The sequence below is a fragment of the Larus michahellis genome, chromosome 6 (assembly GCF_964199755.1).
Source record: "Larus michahellis chromosome 6, bLarMic1.1, whole genome shotgun sequence".
In the NCBI taxonomy this organism is placed as follows: Eukaryota; Metazoa; Chordata; class Aves; order Charadriiformes; family Laridae; genus Larus; species Larus michahellis.
Genome location: NC_133901.1, coordinates 63,966,282 through 63,987,865, shown reverse-complemented (window position 1 = coordinate 63,987,865; position 21,584 = coordinate 63,966,282). Strand labels below are relative to the sequence as shown.

Below are 21,584 nucleotides of genomic sequence, written 5' to 3'. Positions count from 1 at the left end.
GTAAAGCGTTAATGCATTTATTAATCACATGTGGGCAGACAACTTCACACACCCTACCAGAATTTACTGTACCGATGTCAATTCCATATTGTATTTGTCTAAGTGTTATGAATCAGCCAATATGTGACATTAATTATCCGCATTTATCACTGTGTAAACTGACATAATGATCAATTATGGGGTAACACATCAGTAACTGTTTACCGACGTACAGAATTAATCCCTCAGTTTTCTGAAATGTTCTGGAATTATCCTGTGTGGGTTATATCTACCCAAATCCTATTTTTGTCCAAAGGTAACATTCGTCCATGGCGGAGAGGTGCAGCATGCGTTGCGCAACCCCTTGCTTGGGCAGCAATGCCGCGTGCGGGTGCCACGGTGGTGGGTCTCCTCCACCCCATCACCACGTACGGGTCACAGCTGCTTTGCTAGTTCACCTCTTTTTGGAAACGTTTCTCTATGAAGTGCCAGGAAATTGCGTTACAGCTGATCTCACCTCTTTTGCTCACCCAGAACTGGAGAACAAGGTATTTGTCTCACAGTTCAGTGACATATATGACCACTTTCAGGAAACGTTTGAAAAAATGTTGAAAGAATGCAGGATGTTTGGTCTAAAAAAGGAGAGAAGGAAGAACAGGCAGAAGAAAACACCTTCCAGAATGAAGATTTCTCTGGAGGCAGTGGAAATCAAGCATTCCCCATGCCCACTGACAACAGGGCAAGAAAAAATCAGGTTAATTTTCTAAAAAGACCGTCTAGGATAAATACTAGAAAAAAACTTCCTAATTATACAGAGAGATGAGTCTTGGAACAACACAGGAAAGTCTGGACTTCCCTTTTCTGAAGCTCAGTAGAAGAGCTCAGGCAAACCTTGGGCAGGAAAGGTTGAAGGTGACATCTTCAGTGGATACTCTTGAACTAGGTGATCTGTGATTTTAGGATTCAGGCCTAGAGGACTGTCCCAGCAGGCTGACACAGTTACAGAGCTGGAAGAAGCCTTGTGTGGTGATGGCAAGCCATCCCACCTCTCAGAGACTCCCCAGGCAGCAACGGATTTGTTGTGCTCCAAAAGGGAGGGCAGAGCAAAGGAGTCCCATGGCAGCTTTGGAGGAGAGCTCCCAAGGAATGTCTTTTCTTCCATTGTCAGCCTCTGTAGTTCCAGAACTGGGGTGTCCCTCTGTCTTCATGCAGAATTCAGCACAAACAGGCCTCTGAACTGAACAGAAACAGAAATAGCAAAAAGTGATCCTTTCCTGCCATGAGAAATACGCGTGTCCCAAACGCTCTTAGCTCAAAAGCAGAAGAGACAGGCTGTGGACACATTCAATCTGGAAATTAATCTTTTGAATAGGAGCTGAGTCTGAACAGACTGTATGAATATTTGTGTTTATAACGATTTTTTTAAAGTCCAGACTGGATTTTAAAGGATGTATACAAAGCAAATTCACTACTGGAATAAGTGGCACCGATGCTGATTTTAGTGAGCGTAGGCTCTTACTATAGTAACTGACTCAGCCTAATTCAATTGGAAGCCGGACAAATACCTCCTTTGGGCCTAATCCATCTTAATCAAAGCTTATATAAATCTCTTAAAATCAATAATCCTATGCCTGCTAAACCCAGTAGCTATTTTGGTTCTACCTGGCAAGACAAAATTATTTGTACTCAAAACCAGTGATTCGTTTTGTTGCCACATCATTGTATATGAACCCAACCTATTTTACAGCAATATCTATGTATGTCAATATGTCCAAACACAAGCACATATACACAAATGTGTACACATCCATAGGTATGTGTTCTGCACACACGCCATGTCACACCATGTTTCTGTGAGCAACAGAGGTCACTGTAGCACAGGACAAAGCTCCCTTTTGGCATCCAGCAAAGGCACCCCTGCAGCAGCTCCACGTCAAGGACCAACAGGTTTTGGTGTGATATTAGCCGAAAATCAGTCGCGTTTCTATGATAGCAATGGAAGCAAGACATATTCACAAATAAATATTGACAGGAAATGTCCTTGGGGATACAAATAAGCACTTGCTCTGGAAGTGCTGCAGTACCGGGGGCGTCCCCGTGGTCGTACTTGGTAGCATCAAAACTCTTTCAGTGAACTCTGTTTGCGCTGGGCTGAGTGCACGTGCCTTCCTGTCTATCCCATTTCTCTCTCGGGTTTTCCCAGCTGTCTTTACCAGTAGCACTTTCACAGAGCAGGCCAGCCCTCCTCTCTCCCAAATCCATTCATTCATTCTTCACTTAGGGCTTATTTTGGCTGCCAATGAAACCACAGGTGCTCCAGACACATTCCTTTTCTCCCACCAGATCTTTTTCCTGTCGTCCCTTGAATGTATTTTTGCGGTTGTAACCTAAGAGGGGCATAACACAAAAGGAGGCCCCCCCTGAATCACTACACAACGCTCTCTTCACCAGCCTTCCTTCCAACACTACAGCTCTCAGCTTGCCTGTGCCTTTCTGGAGTTAAGGGAGAACATGGGAACACATGGCTTTGTTCCAAATGTAAGTTGTTTCCACACCCCTAACTGATTAGGAGCACAGTCTAAATCAACGTGACTCAGCGTAAAGTGGTGAGCAGACGTGTGAACCAGTATTTTCTACTGAAGTACTGAGTTTACACGGGGCAAAAGTTTCATAAATTACTTGGCCCGCAGGTTTTTTCACGTAGCTGAAACACACGCCAACATGAAATACAAGCCAAACACATGCCATTCATGTCAACAAAACAAAAGTCATTAGGACATACAATGAAAATGAAACCCACGTTCTCTATTCTTTGTACTTTAGCAACAAAAGACATCTGGCAGCTCCAGAAGATAAAGATTTACCTCCATACACTATATATCATGTTCTTCTCCCTGATCTTTTCCCTTGAACTTTGGCACTTACTTAATCATCGAGGTCATTTTTCAGGAACATGAGCAGCCTTTAACATGGAAGATATCTGAATGTGGAATCCTACATACAGTAAGTTTCACCTTAAAAAAGGAAAAAAATAAGAGAAACTTTAATAGCTTGTTATACCTGATCAACGTTTGTGCTACTACCTAACTTGTATTTTAACTAGCTAAATAAAAATGCCCAGTTAAGAGAGATGAGTATTTTTTTCTTGCAGAGACTGGCTTTCTTTTCTTTAGATTGCCACAGCATCTGGAGACCTCAACCTTCTCAGCAAAACTCAAATGGGAATGTGTTCAGGTATGGGTCAGAGAACCTGGATACTGAAATATGAGTCCATCTGACAAAAAGGTAGGTATCAACATGTAGCAGATCACAGTGGTGTTAAGGCATCACTTAGAAATCTCCCACGTTCCTCAAAAAAAGTGGTATCACACAAGGAGATGTGTAGTGCTTGACACCCAATAGGAGGTGGGTATCTAGGGCTCTGCCCTCAATACCTAAAACCACTATAAGCAACTACACATCCACTGGAGGCAATTGTTTATTTCCCAAAGTTTGCAATTCATGGGCCTTAACAAAAAATACCAAGTAACTCTCATTTATGGTTGCCCGGTAGTATCTCCTGGGGTTGCTCAGACTCTTTGAGATCAAGTCCTTAAACACAGCGGTGCTGATCTTGCATTCCCCAAATAGCCCAGAAATAAGAGATGCTACATCAGAATGATGCTGAGGAGCTATTTGGTACTGAAGTTATTCATGCCAAACTGAAACTAGAGTAAACTGGTTTGAATGGAGCAGCTTGAAATGCAAGAAGCTACTCGCTTTCTCATTTGGCTTGATTCATTTGACTATCACCTTCAGGTTTGTCAAGCTTACCTCCTTTCTTGTGGACCTGCTGATGAAGAAGTAAGCCTCCTCCACGTCCTGCGGTTGCAGGTCATTCACAGCCACTATATGGTCTCCGTGGTTAAACAAACATCCCAGATGGCGAGGACCAGTCCACTGTGAGATGCTAGGGTATTTGGAGGACAGATAATAAAGGAAACATACGCGATATCCAGTTACTGCTAATAGAACGGCGATGGTTGAACAGGATTGCATTTATGGTACTGCCCTCTGGAAATAACACGCAGGCTGAATGACTTTGCAGCTTTTTGATTTGGTTCTAGCTGAAACCAAGCTGCTTCACCCATCTCCACCCGTCCTCCTAAAAGCGCACGTGACACTGACATTGCAGCACGTTAACAAGTGAGAATGGTGCTAGCAAGGTCACCGGTGAAAGCCGGGGATTCCGGTTCAAAAGCAGCGGGCCAGACACGCTGCAGATGTTCTAGCTTGATGTTTGAGTGAGGTGATTTCCGAAGTCATCCCAAAAGAATGAAATTAAAACTTATTACCATGTGTTTTATCTATGATCTAACTGCAAGGCTCAGAGACCCATTGCTGTCCTGACAGGACCCTTATGCAAATTCCAGTGTCTCTTTCCTGCTGGTCTCTGACAGACTCTTCTTAACGACAAGCTATTTAGGACTAGCTGCGCTGTCAGATCTAGTGCTCTCCCTCCCGGAACAAGCCCCGAATTCTTTCAATATGAATTTTCACTGAGAAAGCTCTGTAAATTTAGATATCGATCGAATTATTGAGGTGGAGGCCCGTTTCCAGTCCCTTTTACAATGCTGTTTTTCCTTCTTGCTGACAGTGGCTGAAACAAAAAGTGACTTGCTGTGCACACAGTGCATCTGATTAGTGTAAACACGAGAGCAACAGCAAAAGGCAGTCTCTGTGATGCGTGGTGGTGAAAGATCAACAGGCAGAACAGGAGTATGCACCGAATGGTTTTTCTGCTCCCACTGCTTCATCCTAGTTATTGATATTGAAGGTCTAAGGAGAACACTGACTTCCAGTGAGGCTAATAAACAGATGTATGTGCTCTAGCCCTTAACACCTACTTGTGAAAATCTCTGCCTAGCGCTCATTCCTAGCACTGAACCAGCGCTGGGATTAATTTGGATTAATTCCAACTCATGGCAACTTGATCTATGTAACGTCATTTATGTTAAGTTTTCGCTTACAGCTCACGCTTCACTGGAGAGACTCAGAGTGCTTTGCAGGTGCTACTGCTTAAATGACAAAACGATGTGATGGAGGTCTATATGAGGGACACAGGCTAATAAGTTAAAGGAAAAAAGATAAGAAAGGGTGAGATGAAAGAGAGTGAATCACTGAATTTATTAGGTTTGGAAATGGTTCCCTCTGTGCCAGTGGGTTCCATATTGTCACCCTTTCCAGTGTTTTATGGTATATGGCTTTCCGAAGATCTGTCATCTCTTTCCACAAATTCTCCTTTTCTTCATAAGACTTAAGTATACATAAGGGGGTACAGAAGTCAAATGAATGGGACTTGAAATCTGTCCCTTGTATGTGCTTCCTAATTTTTGGCTTTATCATCAATAACAAAGTGTTATTGGCCACCTATGCTAAAGCCTGTAAGATTTTTGGTTGAAAGGCCCTATTTACCCTATCACAAGATATATCCCCTCACTGTATCTCTGAGACACGCCACCATAATGATTCACCAGATCAAAGGTAAAACTGGCTAGCAGTGATTAGGTGACTTCACATCAACATTAGAAGATTAGCATTTGGGGTGGGACTTCCTTGCAAATTATTACACAGCACGGCAAGGTATCTTGGTTCTACATAGCCCTTTTCAACAGCAGTTGAAATAACAACTCAAGTACATTAAGAGTTAGAAAGAGCAGAAAGGAATCACTGAAGTTCCAGCACAGACTGACCCTGCTCTGTTCTGCACTGCCAAAACTGTACATGGATGTGTGTGGTTGTACCCTTCTGTACCTACACTGATTGTCTCTCGTTCACATCTGACAAGCACCATCAGAAGACATCCAGAACTTACCATATTTGTCCTGCAGCTTCGGTAAGTTTTAGGTAGCTGTTAATATCAGCCAGGGGGACAAAAATATCCAACATCTGCAGTTTGGTCTCATCTTTAACTTGACTGTGAGAGAAAACATCAGAGAGCAGGAACACTCTACCAGTACCTCAACTGAAACCCACAAAGAAGACACATCTGTCTTCTCTGCAACGAAAAATGGAGAGGACACTTACTTGAGCAGTATAGACAACTGAACCACTGAAAGCGGTAATGAATTTTGCCTTCCCTGGAGGGCTGGCTGCTGGCTGGGGCTGCTTTCGGGGAGTTTTAGGTCTCTCTTTGCTTCCAGGTCTCTTGGACATGCACCGTTGTCTTGGTGTTTGGGAAGAGATGGGAGCCCATCACGTCTGCATGGGAACTGGCAGCTCTCATCCAGCAACCTACTGAAGAGGAACCGTGATACAAAAATTAACTGGTTTGGCCATTCCAGGTAATCTTGCTGTGTTTGAAGCTGGATCAAATAGCTGTCAGTGAAGGAAAAGAATAACAAGTTCTTGTAGAATATCCAGTGGACAAAATTACAGCTAAGTAAAATAAACAGTCCGTCCAAAAATGGACCATAAATCCCAAATAAACCTTTTCATTATTTAAAGACTATTTATTAAGCCTGAAAACATTCCAGCTAACAACACGCCTTGACAAAGAAACTGAGTACAGATTGTTGGCCTTGGCTGTACTGGCTTCTGCAAGGATGTAATGCTGTCCCATGGGAGATACAATAACTCAGATGTGCTTGAATGCTTTTTATTTGATGAGCCACGTAATTCCTGGAGCCAACTCCCCTCCATGCCCCAAACAGCACCAGGGTTAGTAGCAGAAGCTGCTCCTGGTACATTTTAACTGAGATGGCATAGGCTAGCGAGGTTTTTACAGTAATTCCCTCCAGGGGCTCCCAAAGAAATAGATGAGCTTGAATAAGTCTACTGGAATAAGCTGTTTTGTGGGTCTGCATTTCCAATTGCCTCCCACTATGTGGCATAAGACCTGACTGTCTGTAGCTGGCAGGCCATAGCGAACAGCTAAGGACCAGTCTTCTGGCTCAGGAGGTAGGCTTATACCATGTAGGCACACTTCTCTTCAGTATACTGTGCTATATCGCGGAGGTTGTAAAGTTTCCTTGTGGCCCTACAACTGTCATACAAAGCTCAGGTCTTTCTTTGTGTCACGCTGAACACTGTACCTCCAAAGTACACAGCATCAGACCCATTCTTTGGATGGGAAAACGGAAGGAAAGAGACAACCTACTCAGGATCACATAACTTCTTACTGGAGTTAATGCCCCATGTCTACCCTTCTCTTTTAACCCCTAGATAACACTGCCTGCTCTGAAGAGCACCTGTCTGAAATGTTGCTGGAGCTTAGCTGCGGTATCTGAGTCAAGTGGCGGGCTGTTATGTCAAGAAAACCTAGAAAAAGCGTGAATCAACAACAAGCGCTGCATCCTACAGTCAGAGCCTGTCTGAATGCAGGAGTTTGCAATGTGAGTTTTAATTTCACTTTGATGAGTTCGAATTTCGCTCTGGTATTTCCACAAGTTCTGAACCAAGACTAAAGAAGGACTCATTCTAACAAGATGCAACCTCTAGATATTGTTAAGTAAATACCATAAATGATAGCTCTATCTGTACCACCATATCACTTTTAATTTGCAAACCTTAATGAAGTTTTACTTACAGTGATTTCATTGACATATAAATGTTCTCCTTTACTGGGTTCTTCTGCACAGGCTTCTCTTGCACAGAGACATCAGACTCAGCTGTATGGTCAGGCTTTGATACTTCAGCAGCGCACTGTTGGAAACACATAACAACATAAGACGTACATATCCTTGCCCTGCCTGCAGAAAAAAAATCTTAATTTCCTTATTTCGTTCAGTGATTGTGCTGTTTAAAGACATCGGCTAATATAGCTTGGCTTTCCCCACATAACTTGCTTCCCAGAAGCCGTGAACAAGAAAGGTGGTTCAAACTTACAAGTTAATGTTGTCTGGTATTATTGACTCTACCATTTGCTTCCCTTTCAGTTTGGACATAACCAGCTTATTCAAAAAATACCATCACAAAAATTTTGTTACATTTTCATTTGCGCACTTTGAAAAAAGTCTTGTGCTTTGGGTGTACTTAACTTAAAGCACTTCGATTATGTGACAAAATCACGTTGCTAATGTCCTTCAGGTAGCTGTACGGTCTTGGGAGAGAGGCAGTGACTTCTGCAGGAGCTGGAGTCCATTCCTCCTGACCACCATATGGGAAGCCTGGAGAAATCAGCCTCCCAAATTACATGCCAAGATTCGTTTAAAATAACCAGTACGATTCCTCCCGTTCCTTTGTTTCACAGTGAAATGCAGACACCAAAATGTTTCACAGTGTTTTTAAATTACTGCTTGGTTTTATGCAGCTTAACGATGCTTCAACCGAATTATATTTTAAAAGATATGAAAATAATATACAGCTACATTTTCTAAATGAAGCTTTCGCTTTTGAAAAAAAAAAAAAACAACCCAACCTTGTGATGCAATAGGCAAAAGCCATTTACAATGAAACAGTCAATTTGGGGAATTTCAACAAAATCAGCAATGTTTTTGTCAAAATGCCACTTCCTACCAGAAAGATCCTTTTAATGAGTCTAGTGTATTTTTTCTTGTACAAATGAAACCTCTGTTATCTACTGCTTTATCTACATATTCCTTTTGCAAGGTACTAGTGGTTCCTCATACTGGTTCCTTTTTGGCTCATTAAATGTCTCCTGTCTCCTTGGAGCTATTAACAAACCAGCAGAACCCACAACCAATAAACTACCTTTGCTAAAACACTGCGGGGAGTTTGGTAATAGTCTTCTTCGTCCTTTTTGATGTCTTCATCTGTATCTGATGACAGCAGGTTTTCCTCACTCTTTCCGAGATCTTCATCCTGTTAAAAGAATGGGTTTGTATTTAGCAAGGTCAGTTATACAGATTAACAATGTATTTTTCCATTTACATTGTTAATTTAATAGAATCAGCAAATATCCACAGAGAACCGAGGGAGACATGTTTCTCCTTGAAGTGAGATACGCCTCAGAGCCAGTCTGTTTTAGAAACAAGGTTTCTGTGTTCGTGGTCCTTCTTGTATTTTTGAGATTCGCTGCACACGGACAAAACCGGCCACTGGCATTAGTACTTCTCATGGATGGATCCGTGGTAACCGGGCAGTTGCAATTGACTGCGTGCTCACAACCGGTTAATTTGTAGAAAAATCAAGTGGGTTGAACATGTCATGCAGGCATTTAGGGTCACTTGCGTGGAAAAGACTTTTTACTTGCGCTCAGTTCTAAAGTCCTTACACTAGGAAAAACATCTGTAGGAAATCTCGAAGTGGATCGGGATATATTTGTCCTTTTTAAGCACCTTTTAACTGCTACCAAGTGAAGAATGGATCTGGGACTTCCCTGACTAATGAGAAGTCTGTTAACTCATACTTCTCCATGATCAGGAACATACTCTGGAGATCTGACATTGAATCCTTCGTGTCCTGAGTGATATTTTGCCTTATTAAATACCTGAAATACTAGAGTTTGTGGTAATTTGGTAAAACAAGGAGACATGAATCGCTCCAGTAAGTTTACCTTTCTAAGTCACAAATATAAATTATTTATTTTTATGTCTCCTTGTTGACTTCACTATAATGAAGAGTATGGTAATTAGTATTTAGCTGCCTCCTAATGCAATTCTCCATGCCGTGTTTGTGATGCAGCCGTTTTTTGTCTCTCCACTTACATCCTTGGTTTCCATGGTAATCATTTTAATAATTGCTAAATATGCCACAGAATATATTACTGTTTTCAAGGTAAAGTAACTTAAACTAATTACTTTCTTACATGTAAAGAGAAGAAACTGGCATTGAATAGAAATTAAAGATGATGAATGTATTTTTGTTCCTTCTTGGTATAAATGCCATAAAAAGCAGCTTATGCTGTAGGAGTCAGAACAAACCTGCAAATGGCCCTTCAAGAATTGCGTAACAAAACCACAGCAGGACCCAGACTGGCTCTGTGGTCATGATTTAAAATCATCAACGAGTTTCCTAGTGACTTTTCAGGGGCTTTGGATCAATCAAACAAGTAAGCACTTGGGGAAAAGGGGGAAGAGGAGCTGATTTTATGGTTTTCAGATCCTCAGTCTCCTAGGAAATCTCAGAGAGCAGATGACACTCATCAGCTTCCCAAACTGAGCCTTCAGTCACTGACAGTGGCTACCTTTTGCCAAATAAAGGGTTTCTCCTTGGCACCATTGCAGACATTGGGGACAATGGGAAGGAGAAGGTTATGCTGCAGCACTGTGTTTCCCTAAAGTGTTTTGCTGTTCCTCCAGGCGCTTTACAACCAGAGCAATACAGTTAACCCCAGTGTATAATTATTCGCAGACATACAGCTAAATGAGTACTTGAAGCCTCTGTTGAACCATGGTGTCGATCTACATTAGAGAGAAAGAGATTATGGAGAAAACTGGCTGTAGAGGAGAGTTATGTGTTGCCCTTGGACAGAGGAACTTCTCTTTCAGAAAATCAGGTGTGTCTAACAGATGTTGAAGACAGACTTCTGACGAGGATGCCTTGGTGCCTGCAATACACTAACGAGCAGTATGGGGTGATGCAAGTCAGGGCTCCTTATTTCGATGTATTTGAGGTATTGAAAGCTGTGTGTCAAAATAGCTGGTATTGAGTTGCTGAGCCGGATGCGGTTTGGTAGCTCCAAAACGTGGGCTGAAAGGGAGCCAGGTCCCTAGACATCTCCAGGGTCCCTGCCTGCGTGACGAGACTCAGCTGACATTGACAGGCCTGTTTGCATGAGTAATGGCTGCTGACCAAAGAGCTTTCAAGATCTGGGGCTGGATGAGGGAACCACTGATCAAAAGCAAAATTAATCAGATGATACTAGAAATGTGGAGTCATACTTCTAACAGGAAGTAAATACAAGGATTAATCTGGAAGTCAGCTGTCTAGGTATCACTGAGCAGAGAATAGATCCGGAGATGTTAGCGGATGCTAAACTTGTGAGGGAAGTGAGATATTTTTAGGAAATGAATAAACATTTTTGTTTCTGGTTAGCTGTATGGCAAGCTGCTTTGTTTTCACACCTGCTGAAACAGAAATATGATCTTCCTGCTATTCCTTCTGCTTCAGGCTAGAAAGGTAAAATCCAAATTCCTTATCTTTTAACCCTCATGGTCTGTCTGTCCTAGTCTGAACAGCTGCATATAACACGTGATCTCTGAGGCACCTTAAGTTTGAAAAGAATAAATGAATGAGACAGAAAAGGCATGTCTAAGAAAGGGACAGAAAGAGAGCCTTGGTATGCATCCAGAGCTGCACTAGTTGAAATCAGACGCGGTGCATTTCAGAGGTCAGACCCACAACTGAACTATTGCAGCTTCACAAAGTACTGTGCATCAGCTGAGCTATGCTAACTGCCCATAGCATTGCAATGTAGTTTCAACTATTTTTTACTACTTTCCACTAAGTTTAGTTGTATTATCTCATACTTGCTGCCAGCCTACATACATGGGTGGTGACTGGAGCACATGATTTACCACCCTGTTAGCTATGATAGCAGAACAGATTCTTTTCCCTGTGTCTCAGACAATCCAGATCATAGTCCAATGCATAAACTGTTAATAAAGATGGGTTTAAACTCATCTGCCAAACTGTGTACTGGTGTGGTAGAGCCTTGGCTGTGCCTTCTGTTCTGTTGACTCTGCTGCAAAGGCAGTAAACCAGGGCAGAGGAATGGTGAAAACTATCTGAAACTGCTGCAGGTGTTTGTTCAGGGAACACAGGTCAGAACACTCAGGCAACAATACATGATAACATCCATCGTTCCATCTTTTTAAATCATTCCTGCCAGATATGGAAGCTAAATTACTTGAAGCTACATTTATGCCGACAGAAGGTCAGGCCTGAGGTGTGCCCCCATTTAACGAGCCCTTGTTCTGTACTTCAGTTACATTGATTCAATTGCTACTGGCAGAGGCTGGAGAAAGAAACCCTTTAGGAAGAATATGGCACAGCTGAGAAATGTGAGGGAAGGAGCAAATCCTCAAGCAGCGCAACTTCGTAATTTTCTTGATCAAGTTTGCGACAGCTGCTACAAGTTGCAACAGCTGCACAGAAATTCTGAGGATCCACCTCTAAGAAACAAAGTAAACAAAGGATATTCCAACTGAGTTCGTAGAGGGTTATTTTCAGTGCTAAACAAGACAACAGGCTAACCATATTTAGGATACTTCACAGTGAAAACCAACTCAGTGTGCTGGGAAAGTAGGTGAATGATCTATAGTTACAGATACTCAGGTGAGATGAGAGCCAATCGTCAATTCTGCAGACTGAACAAGTCAAGAGCCGTTTGGTTTGTTCTGCTCACCAGGCTTGGAAAAACTCTTCTTGGAGCCTGATGAGGGCCAGGATCTGAATTAGGCCTGTTCTTATCTTCTGAGGGACCATTCTCCTGTATACAAAAGAGAAATGTTGACTCCTCCTAAAGATAACACCGGAGGTGCTTCACCTGCATTCCGCTTCCTCCAACTGGGCCATTTGCTCACAGCTTTGTGACTGGAGAAAACCAACACTCCCCTGGCTGCTGTTCAGCTGTCACCAGAGGACGGGGACTGCAATTGCTCGGTGACAGCAGCAATGCTTTCCTTCCTTTCAATTTAAGTATCGAGGGAGAAGAGCTGGAAGGCACAGCAGAACTGGACCCAAACTCCTCTCTAGGCTTTACAGCCTGAGGAGAGAGACAAAGAAAAGCACAGTCACAAACCAGGAGGAATGTGGGAGGCAGCTGCCAAAACAATCATCACATGGCTTTGGCAAGGCATGTCAAAGCGAAGCCGCAGTGGCTTATTTCATGCCCACTAATCTTTGCCAGTCAGTTGAGAAAGCCAATGAATATCGTTGCTTATTGCCATCAAGACCTGCCTTTATTACGTGCAGACTTTACTCAAAAGTCTTTCCTTTGTGGGGATTCTCTGATGTTACCATCCAGGTCCTGCTCAGAAATCCCACCAGGGAGCAGAACAGACCGGGCACCCATTGCACAAGCTCTGAAGAACTTTTAAACGGAAAAAAGCAACTACACAAATCAAATTTCACAGTCACCCTTAGGACCAAACTCATCAGTAAGGATGGTGAATCTGTTTACCTTCTGGTAGCTTTGCCTTTCCAGGGAACTGATTGTACTTGAAGAATTCAAGAACAGTGGCAAAGAGGAGGGCCGGCTTCTGAATTCTGGATTTGGAAGATCTTGGGTCTACAAATAAAATGACAGCAGTATAAGAAGAGAAGCACCTGATGGGCACGGACTACCGTGCAACAACACACCCCACTTGTCCACATTTCACTTCGAATGGCTCAGAGAGGTTGTCTGCACGGCGTTTTTCCGGCAGACGTGGATTTGCCCTGCCTGCACTCTGAGCTGAGTGGGAGCTGTCGGGGTGCAAGTAGCTTAGTGCTGACTCTGAACTAGCAGGTCTGGCTGGCTGACAAGGTGCAGAAACTTGGGCCAGAGCTTCAACTAACAGAGCTTCCAGCTGCTCCTACACTGACAGACTAGATGTGGATCAGTTTGCAAAAGAGCATGTAAATATAACCAAAAAGCACACAGTAAGAATATCGCACAAGTTTTCATTCTGATGCATCAAAGGGGCAATTCATTGCAGCATAATGTCAGTCATCTCCTAATTTCCATGTGGCTTGCTCTTCAAAGAGATTCCTTCAATGTAAAATCAATCCCAGCGCAGACAGACGGTGCAATGCCTGCTTAATGCATAAAGCCAGGGTACAGGATTTATATGGAAAATGAATTTCTGATTAACCAGGGCAAGAGCCAACTTGCAAAGGCAAAACCAGGAAAAACTCTTTGCACGGGTTTCTAATGAAATGACAAAGTTCTTTCTTTCTAAAATCAAGTGCATAACGTGTCACCTGAGGGCAGCATCCACCTCGTTCGGCCTCCCCGCAGACTGAAGACAACACACTGACCCAGTCCTCTGTTTCCTGCCTGTAGGTTGGAACAACAGAAATGAGAACCTGCTCACAGGTAAAACACAAGCAAAGTCCGTTTGCCTCCCTACTTCTTCCTATGGGGCCCAAAATAACACTTCCTGAAATCAACGGGGAAAATCTGCACCTTCCTTTCAAGAGAGAGTGCTGGGGTGGCCACAGCCAGACGGGAAAGTGGCAAAGTTTGACGGCAGAGAGGTGCAGCCCGGGACTGGGAGCTAAAACATGTGCGGGGTGGGTACGTGTTGGGGGGGGAGGTTGGTGTACACAAGAGACATGGAGAGGTGGGACGGTGCTTTCTGCTTCATTTTCTGCGTGTAATACTTGGGCAAGCAGGATGAGAAACATGCCATGAAAGGAATCCTGAAGCCCTGTTCCATGCTTGCGGTGGAGTGAGTTGGATTAATTCTGGAACACTTCCCACGGAGCGAGGGCCGTGAGAGCGGTGCCCCGGGGGAAGGCGTGGGGTGGCACGCTCAAGTAACACAGAGGTATGTGTTTTTCTTCTGCGCTTACCAGCATTTCACACATCAGCTGCTCTTCTGCATAAAGGCAGAAAAAAAACCTGGAATGCTTGTGGCTGGGAAACTGAAGAGGAGAAGCTGGGAAGCAGCAGTAGAGGAGCACTCTGCCAAATGTCCTCCCTCACCTAACTGAGCTTTGGCTGTTCAGCTCGACAGCAGCAGTTTCTGCCCTGGCTGAGGACTGGACTTCGGTCTGGGAGAGCAGGGAGCACATCACCCCGCTGCAGTAACAGCCCCAGGCATTCCTTTTGGGATCTGTTTTCCCTCAGGGGAGTTTTCCCCTTAAATCTGCTGCCCTTGATTAACAATCTACTTCCCAGGGCAAGATTATTTCCTGTGATTTATCCATAAGGATCAGAAGTTTTCCTTAACTCCCAGGAGCCGCTGGGTGAGAAGAGAAAGCTCTCTGCTCTTCCTTGACCCTTAACCGGTACGGTTTGACACGGCACCGCCACCCCGATGTGCTGCCGCTGCCACCCCCACTCCCAGCTGCACGCTCCCACTACTTCCACATGTTGGACGTTGTAACCTGAACCAGCAAAAATTAACCTGGACGCAGGGGCAAAAAAACCCCCAAACGACTCAGAAAAGAGCAGTTTTCCATTGGATCAACCAGCTGAATCATTTCATCCCAGAGCTGCGCCATCAGCAGCCGGGACACAGGAAGGGATGGGAACGGCTGTGAAGCGGTAGGACCTTGCCTTGGGGCAGTGGCTTAGTGTTACATTAGCTTAACTGTAATGTCATGCTGCATACATACGCGTCTTTCTATGCCTACCTGCTGCTCCCGATGAGGTAGTAACATCTGTTTCCAGTACTGATGGACATCACCTGTTCAGGAACGCATTTAAACATCTTCTTCACCGTTTCCATAATTTCATAATTGCTTATGCCAACTTCGATATTTATGATTCTGTTGAGACAACCACACAAAACATCCTGTATAACTATACATACAAGCATACACACACACATATGTGTGTATGTGCATACTTTACTCGAAGTACAGCATAGCATGGTGAGATCTACATGGGAAAAGGTAAACATTTTCCCACAGAAAAAAATCTCAAGAAAATAAGCATGCACGTTCAAAACGGATGGTTGTTCAATGAAGAAAGCTTCCAAGCAATAAAATAAAATCAACTTTTGCAAAGACTCATGTTCAGATTTTAGATCCTCATTTCTGAAAAAAGGGGCCGTTGGCCTAACACAGAATCTTGAAAAGCAATGATAGTAAGAAAAATTCCTGGCAAATGTTTTTGAACCACTACAGGACAATACATTTGATTTGAAACTAATTGTATATTAACAGTGTTTTAATGGAGGGGAAAAGGAACAGACAAAAAGTATTCTTAATGGATACTTAAATGGAAGCACTTCTTCCATTAACTTCCAAGAAGTTAAATTAGTAAAAATAATAACAACAATAATGATGGTAATAACGTAACCACAAAACATTGAGCAAGCAGAATTTTTTCAAAAGCTTCACAATGTAAATCCTTTTAATAGACGAAGCTCAACAGCAATGGGAGTCCAGTGACCTCCAAGCCTAACAATTCCAGGAGCCTGGAGCTCCAGGTCTGACTGGTAAAATCTTTACATTTACTGTTTCCTTTCTATGTATCTCATACCACATGTGACATGGTAAAGAGCGCTAGTACAAAGCCAAGGATACGCAGCCTTGCTGCAGTGGGCACCGTGCTGAGAAGAATGAAATGACGAACTCAAACAAGCCAAGCAGAGTAATTCCTTGTCGGAGTAAGAGGCATCGGGGCAGCCAGCATCAGCCCACAGCGCTACGTGAAAGCCAGGAGAGCACAACTTGCAAAGCACTTTGTAAAGGCGTAAGGTGGGAAAGGTTGTGTGCCACAGTTCAGAGTGGCGTAGCCCATCCTTACTCGCATGTAAGTGAATGCATAGCACTGTCCTCACAGGAGATAAAATACCTTCTACTACAGGAATACAGCCTTTGGGATCACGGAGACAAGACATCTGGTTTGCAGATACCACATCACCACAATCACTCGCGTAAACGTATCAAATTTCATCAAAACAATTTAGGATTTTTACTTCTACATATATCACACGTTGTAACTTGCACCCACAGCCTACAAAAGACCAGAGGACTATTTTCTGGACTTCAGCAGGAGTTGGATCAAGAACCTCAATTGGGAACAAGTGTCTATATAATCAGTGGCCATTTAAGAGTGCTGATACATGATTTAAAATAGAAAGGTGATGCATTTGAGTTACATACCGATCAACAGCTATGGAGCCTTTTATGTTCTGGCCTTTTAGATACTTCAGGATGTAATTGCCCTTGCTGGATTTGGACAGGATGAAAAAACGCCTCTTCCAGGAATTCTGCCGAAGAGAAAGTAATTTGTCTCTCATTAAAATTTAGGATAGCAGAAAAAACAGGTGCTTGTTGAGGGATTGCTGGAACATGACTGATCTGTGCTAGCATACCTGCGAGTTGAGAAGTTGAAGAGGTGGTGATTTGATGAGGAAGCCGTGCTTGCAGACTGCACCTTCAGGGCAAAACGTATTTTGAGTCGTCACTAATCAAAGAGAAACGAACAGCACCATTACTTAATTTGTTGCCAATTAATCTCTTCCAAAGACCTGCTTGAACTGGAAATTGTTGCTGAGCACGGGGTTTCTGTGCTTAAATGGCCATAAAGCACGTTACAGTTAGAGAAGACAAACACAAATCAAGGCTATAAACCGTAGGGCCAGGCCATGCTCCTCTGTTAGTTTCCTGCTGACAATTGGCCCAAACTGTAAACAAATAATAGTGACTATGTATGTAGGGTGCTTGAAACATATCATGAGTCTCTGACTTATTTAACTGGTCTTACTTAACTTCTGGAGTCTGGTCTTATTTAACTTCACAATCAGCGATCTGAAAGACAGTAAACAGCCCCCTAATGAAATCTGCAGATGGCATTCAATTCGGATAGGTTGCAAACGCAGCCAAGGGTAGATTTATCTTACACCCTGAATCATGATGTGACAACAGGCAAAAGTCTTACAAGTAAAATATGAGCTAAAACCTTCAGGGGGAAAATGCCTGACTCTATTTGCTTACAACCCTGCGTACTCTGTGGCCAGCTGTAGTTTAAGATCTGCATTTTCCAGTCACTGGTGGATTTCTGATCACAATCTCATTTTTATTAAGGCACTTTAACATTGCACGAAAGGAGTGACAATCCCATTACATTTTGTAAGCTATAAACTGTGTATGGGAAATTAAGATTTTTCTAAGAATCCAGTGACTGAAAGGAGCACGGTTTTAACGTTTTTTACAAATGGCAGTTCAACCTCTGCGTCAGGGACAAGAAAAATTCTGCTATAAAGGGAAATGCTGCATTTAGGACAGATTCTTTCAGGAAGGAAGCAGAGGGGCAGAATTAACACACGGTCTAAGTCCAGATGAGATCTCAAAATTTTTCTGTAGGCTATTTTCCCTTGTTTTTCACCTCTTGTTTACTACAAAATCCTTGGCAGGTGGAGGGCAAAGAGAATGGTATCACATATGGATAAGAATGGATTGAAACCTGATTCAACCTTACTACTGCCAAATCTTAGCAAATGAAATTTTGTACCTGCAGAATTTCTTTTACTTGAAGAAGCCATCCTGATTGATTCTTCCACCCAGATAGGTAGTGAGGAGAGCAAAAACCTTGAAGCTAATCCCTTTCGCTTTGCTTGCTGCCGAGCAGCATCTCACTGCATGCACGGTTGCCTGAGAAAATAACAAAAAATCTCACAAGTGTTTATTTTCATAATGATGATTAAACTATATAATATAAACATAGACCAATCTATAATAAACTATACAAATAATTAAAACAATTATTATTCATTTAAGCATAGTATTATACATAACGATATATTATAAAGTAAATTATCCATTATATGCTATAATATTATATTTATTCTACTATAATATAATTATAAAATTGCGAATAGTCAGAGACGATTTGCCTAGGAAGTGGCGAGACCTGCCAACAGAACTTCATTTTGCCCCTTCCTTTGCAGTAGACACAACACCTGTAACCTGGGAATATTGCATCCCATATATGTTTCTGACACTGCCTTAGCAGTCTGATCAGCCCTCTATAAAATAGGCATTGCTTGGCCTAAAGAGGTCAAAATCTATCTAGAAAATCTAATCATAACACTATAGTAATCACAATAAATTGCAAGTCTGTAGCATTCTTAATACAATGCCCTCAGAGCAGTTTATAAACAGTGATGAAATAAACTTTGCAGCTTTTGTAGAGGCGGAATAGTATTCTGATTTTTCAGAGGGGTACACAGAGAGTATCTGTTTTTATTTATCTCAACTTATTTTTGCAATGTCTCCTCCAATATTGCCAGGGAAATGGGATTCTCACTGTAAAGCTGAGCAGCAGTTAAATAACCTGCTCATCGGTATTAGCCAGGCTGCGGCAGAGACGGGAACAGAGGCTGGCAGGGAGGCAGAACCCACCGATGCATTTCCATGGTCTTCTCCGAAGTTTTTGTTAAATAACCCTTCAATAAAACATGCGGGTAGCGCGGTCTGTGGGATTTGGTAAGTGCAGGAACACAGGGATGGAGCATTTAAGTAAAAGGTGGGTTTGGTTAATGGGCTTCCATTGTGGGTTTTTTGAGCTAATTTGCCTTTTGGTGGTTTCCTTCGAGAGAACACCATTTGGGTGTCAGGGTAACAGAGCCAGACCTCCGCAGCACTGCTGTTCCTTTGGAATTCGTATGCGAGCTCTGCATTCTTCCCAAAGAATTGCATGCATGGTACTATGGCACTACATTTTGCACACTGGGCAGTTTTTTATTGTCTCGCAATTGCTTTCTTGTTTATTTAAAATCAGATCTAGTTTCTCTCATACGCTTACATTTCCAATTTGTAATAGCATGTCTGTTTGTAACACCATGTAGGGAACTTTTCGAGTTTCCCTTTGCCTTACCCCAAAGCTCTCATTCCTTGCAAAATCAAATATTTTCCTTTCAGTAATTTGGCTTGAAGTTGTCCATTAGGTACGACAAGGTTACACAGTCTCCCAACATGTGTGCCACCTGAAGCTGCAAAGCCTCTTCTGGGAACGTTTGAAGGATGGCAAGTGTTGTTCTGTAGCTCTTTGCCGAGCTCCCTGGCCGGACTGAGAGACTTGAGGGGTCTCTTTTGCTTCTGTTTCGCCAGTGATTTACTCCATGGTGCCAGAAGTAAACACGGTACGGTCAGAAGTGGTGGTCAGAAATGGTTGGCTATTTTCTGGCCTCACTCACCTGACGTGGGGTGGGTTACATGCAATATTTCACCTCTGACACACAATTAAAGCTACCGACTTCCACACCTCCTGTTCCAGGCAATACCATACTGTAAATGAGAATGACCCCCTGCAAATTTAGGTCCGCTGGGGATCTCTGCAGAGCATTTCTGCCTGTTGTTTTTTGTTGTTTTTTTTTTTTCCGAGGGAAACCTTTGCGATTCTGCCTTTTTGGGAGAAAGATTAGTTGTACAAATGCTGGACAGACTGTGATAAAATTTACTGCTAAGGTTTTCATCTATAGCCTACCAAAAAAAAAAAAGGACAAAAAAGCAATTTCCAAAACAAAAAATGACTGCACACAAAGTCAAACTTTTAGTGTCAATAGTTGCCTGGGGTTGCAATGAAAGGCAAAGTAATATTCTTTTCAACGTGACTGACAGAGCCACCAGACTGACAGACTGGCAAACAATGCCAGTCTTGCGAAACAATGTTCCGAGAGCCTATGACAGGATAAAAGTCTCTTCTAGGTTTCAGTAAAAGTCAAGATTTGCAGGTGAAAAGACAAAAACCCATGATATTACAGTTGTGCTATCCCACTCTGCATTTTGGGAAAAAGTTTTTAATTGTTGCGTTTAATTGTCTTTCCTGTTCAATGGAAAGCCATATTTTAAACAGATTACGTCTAGTTCAGAACAGACAATGCCGATTCCATGATTACACCCCCTCAGAATTTTGTATGCCTGGTATTAAGAGATTTGATTGCTTTCAACCTTTTGAAACGCAATGAGGCACTTCAGTCTAAATGCAAATAAAATGCGGCAAACGATCAAGACGTAGGCTATTATAAAACTTCAAAAACATAATACCAAGAGAAGGAAAACAAACTATGTTAATACTTACAGGCAAAATGTCTTCATGGCGTAGAAGGTCTTAGAGAAATACACCTTGAATTATTTCCAGATTCCCTGTGTTGCCTCCTGCAGCAAAACTCGATGTGACCCTGCCCTGCCTTGGGACTGCCTTCTTATAGTCCCTGTATAAATACAAACACCCTGAACTATGACCCACAAGGAAATTCCTGTTTCTGCCACAGGAAGCAAATTAAAAACTATTCTGAAAGGGGAAATCCAGAAGCTTAATATTCACTTACAAGCAATGAAAAAGTATGCACATTTGAGGCAGCCATCAATGTCTCCTGTGCAGAAAAAAGCCTGGAGACAACTTGCTTTTACTGGTTCAGCTTTCTAAACAGTCCCTTTATTTCCCCCGAGCTGTGTCTGAAATATCATATCCATGACTAGAAGATAAAGCAACATTAAGAACCCTAAAAGAACATAAAGTACTGTAAAATGTAACCAAGCTCAGATTTAAAGAACAGAATTTACTTAACATGCAAGAGTGAAGCAGGATTTCTTACGCTACCTATGTAATGACAATTACATCGGGGGTCAATGTCTGTCTTGGTTATAAGTGAATATTTTGGATTCTATTATACATTATATAATATTAATGCTTTTTGGACACAATCTACAGTAATGCTCCATCTGGCAGAGACACTGGTCCCAACACAAGGGAATGTTTTAGTCTCTCTCTTGCTACCACTGTAAGTTACCTTTCCTCCCTGTAAGTTGCTTTTCCTCTCTGGCAGCGTCTTCAGGTATTTTATGCTGATCTCTGTATATTTCATATACTAGAACTAGTGCAAAGGTTGTTTAAGATTCAGCCTCAACTTCTTCCTTTCGTTGTACGTCAGCAGGTAGAATTCCTGTGCTTCTTTGTGCCTATCGTCTTTTTTCCAGGAAACCTTTGGTCTAGCAGGAGATCTCTTGCAAGTGCTGAGAGTGCCTTGTTTGCTTGCCACATTAGAGCACTGAAGAGC

General features: G+C 42.5%; 1 protein-coding gene across 2 annotated transcripts; it reads right to left on the bottom strand.

Moving 5' to 3' along the window:
* Nucleotides 1-20,734, bottom strand: PLEKHS1 (pleckstrin homology domain containing S1). Of its 2 annotated transcripts, XM_074592326.1 has the most exons (15): nucleotides 20,606-20,734; nucleotides 18,038-18,177; nucleotides 16,899-16,990; nucleotides 16,687-16,793; nucleotides 15,208-15,342; nucleotides 13,828-13,903; nucleotides 13,046-13,153; nucleotides 12,269-12,352; nucleotides 8,671-8,781; nucleotides 7,547-7,662; nucleotides 6,046-6,255; nucleotides 5,834-5,935; nucleotides 3,793-3,928; nucleotides 2,905-2,993; nucleotides 1-1,216 (listed from the first exon to the last, which is right to left on the bottom strand). In XM_074592326.1, exons 2-14 carry the CDS (start codon nucleotides 18,066-18,068, stop codon nucleotides 2,925-2,927), a joined length of 1,377 nt encoding a protein of 458 aa, XP_074448427.1. In that variant the 5' UTR covers nucleotides 18,069-18,177; nucleotides 20,606-20,734; the 3' UTR covers nucleotides 1-1,216; nucleotides 2,905-2,924. The 2 variants fall into 2 exon arrangements, with proteins under 2 accessions (XP_074448427.1, XP_074448428.1); XM_074592327.1 differs by lacking the exon at nucleotides 12,269-12,352.
* Between the last annotated feature and the right edge of the window lie 850 nt (nucleotides 20,735-21,584).

Coding starts and splice junctions, on each gene's coding strand:
- PLEKHS1 (XM_074592326.1), bottom strand. CDS start 18,068: ATGGCTTCTTCAAGTAAAAGAAATTCTGCAG. Junction 15,343..16,686: donor GGCTCCATAGCTGTTGATCG/GTATGTAACTCA, acceptor TTGTCTCAACAG/AATCATAAATATCGAAGTTG. Junction 3,929..5,833: donor GAAGCTGCAGGACAAATATG/GTAAGTTCTGGA, acceptor CAAATACCCTAG/CATCTCACAGTGGACTGGTC.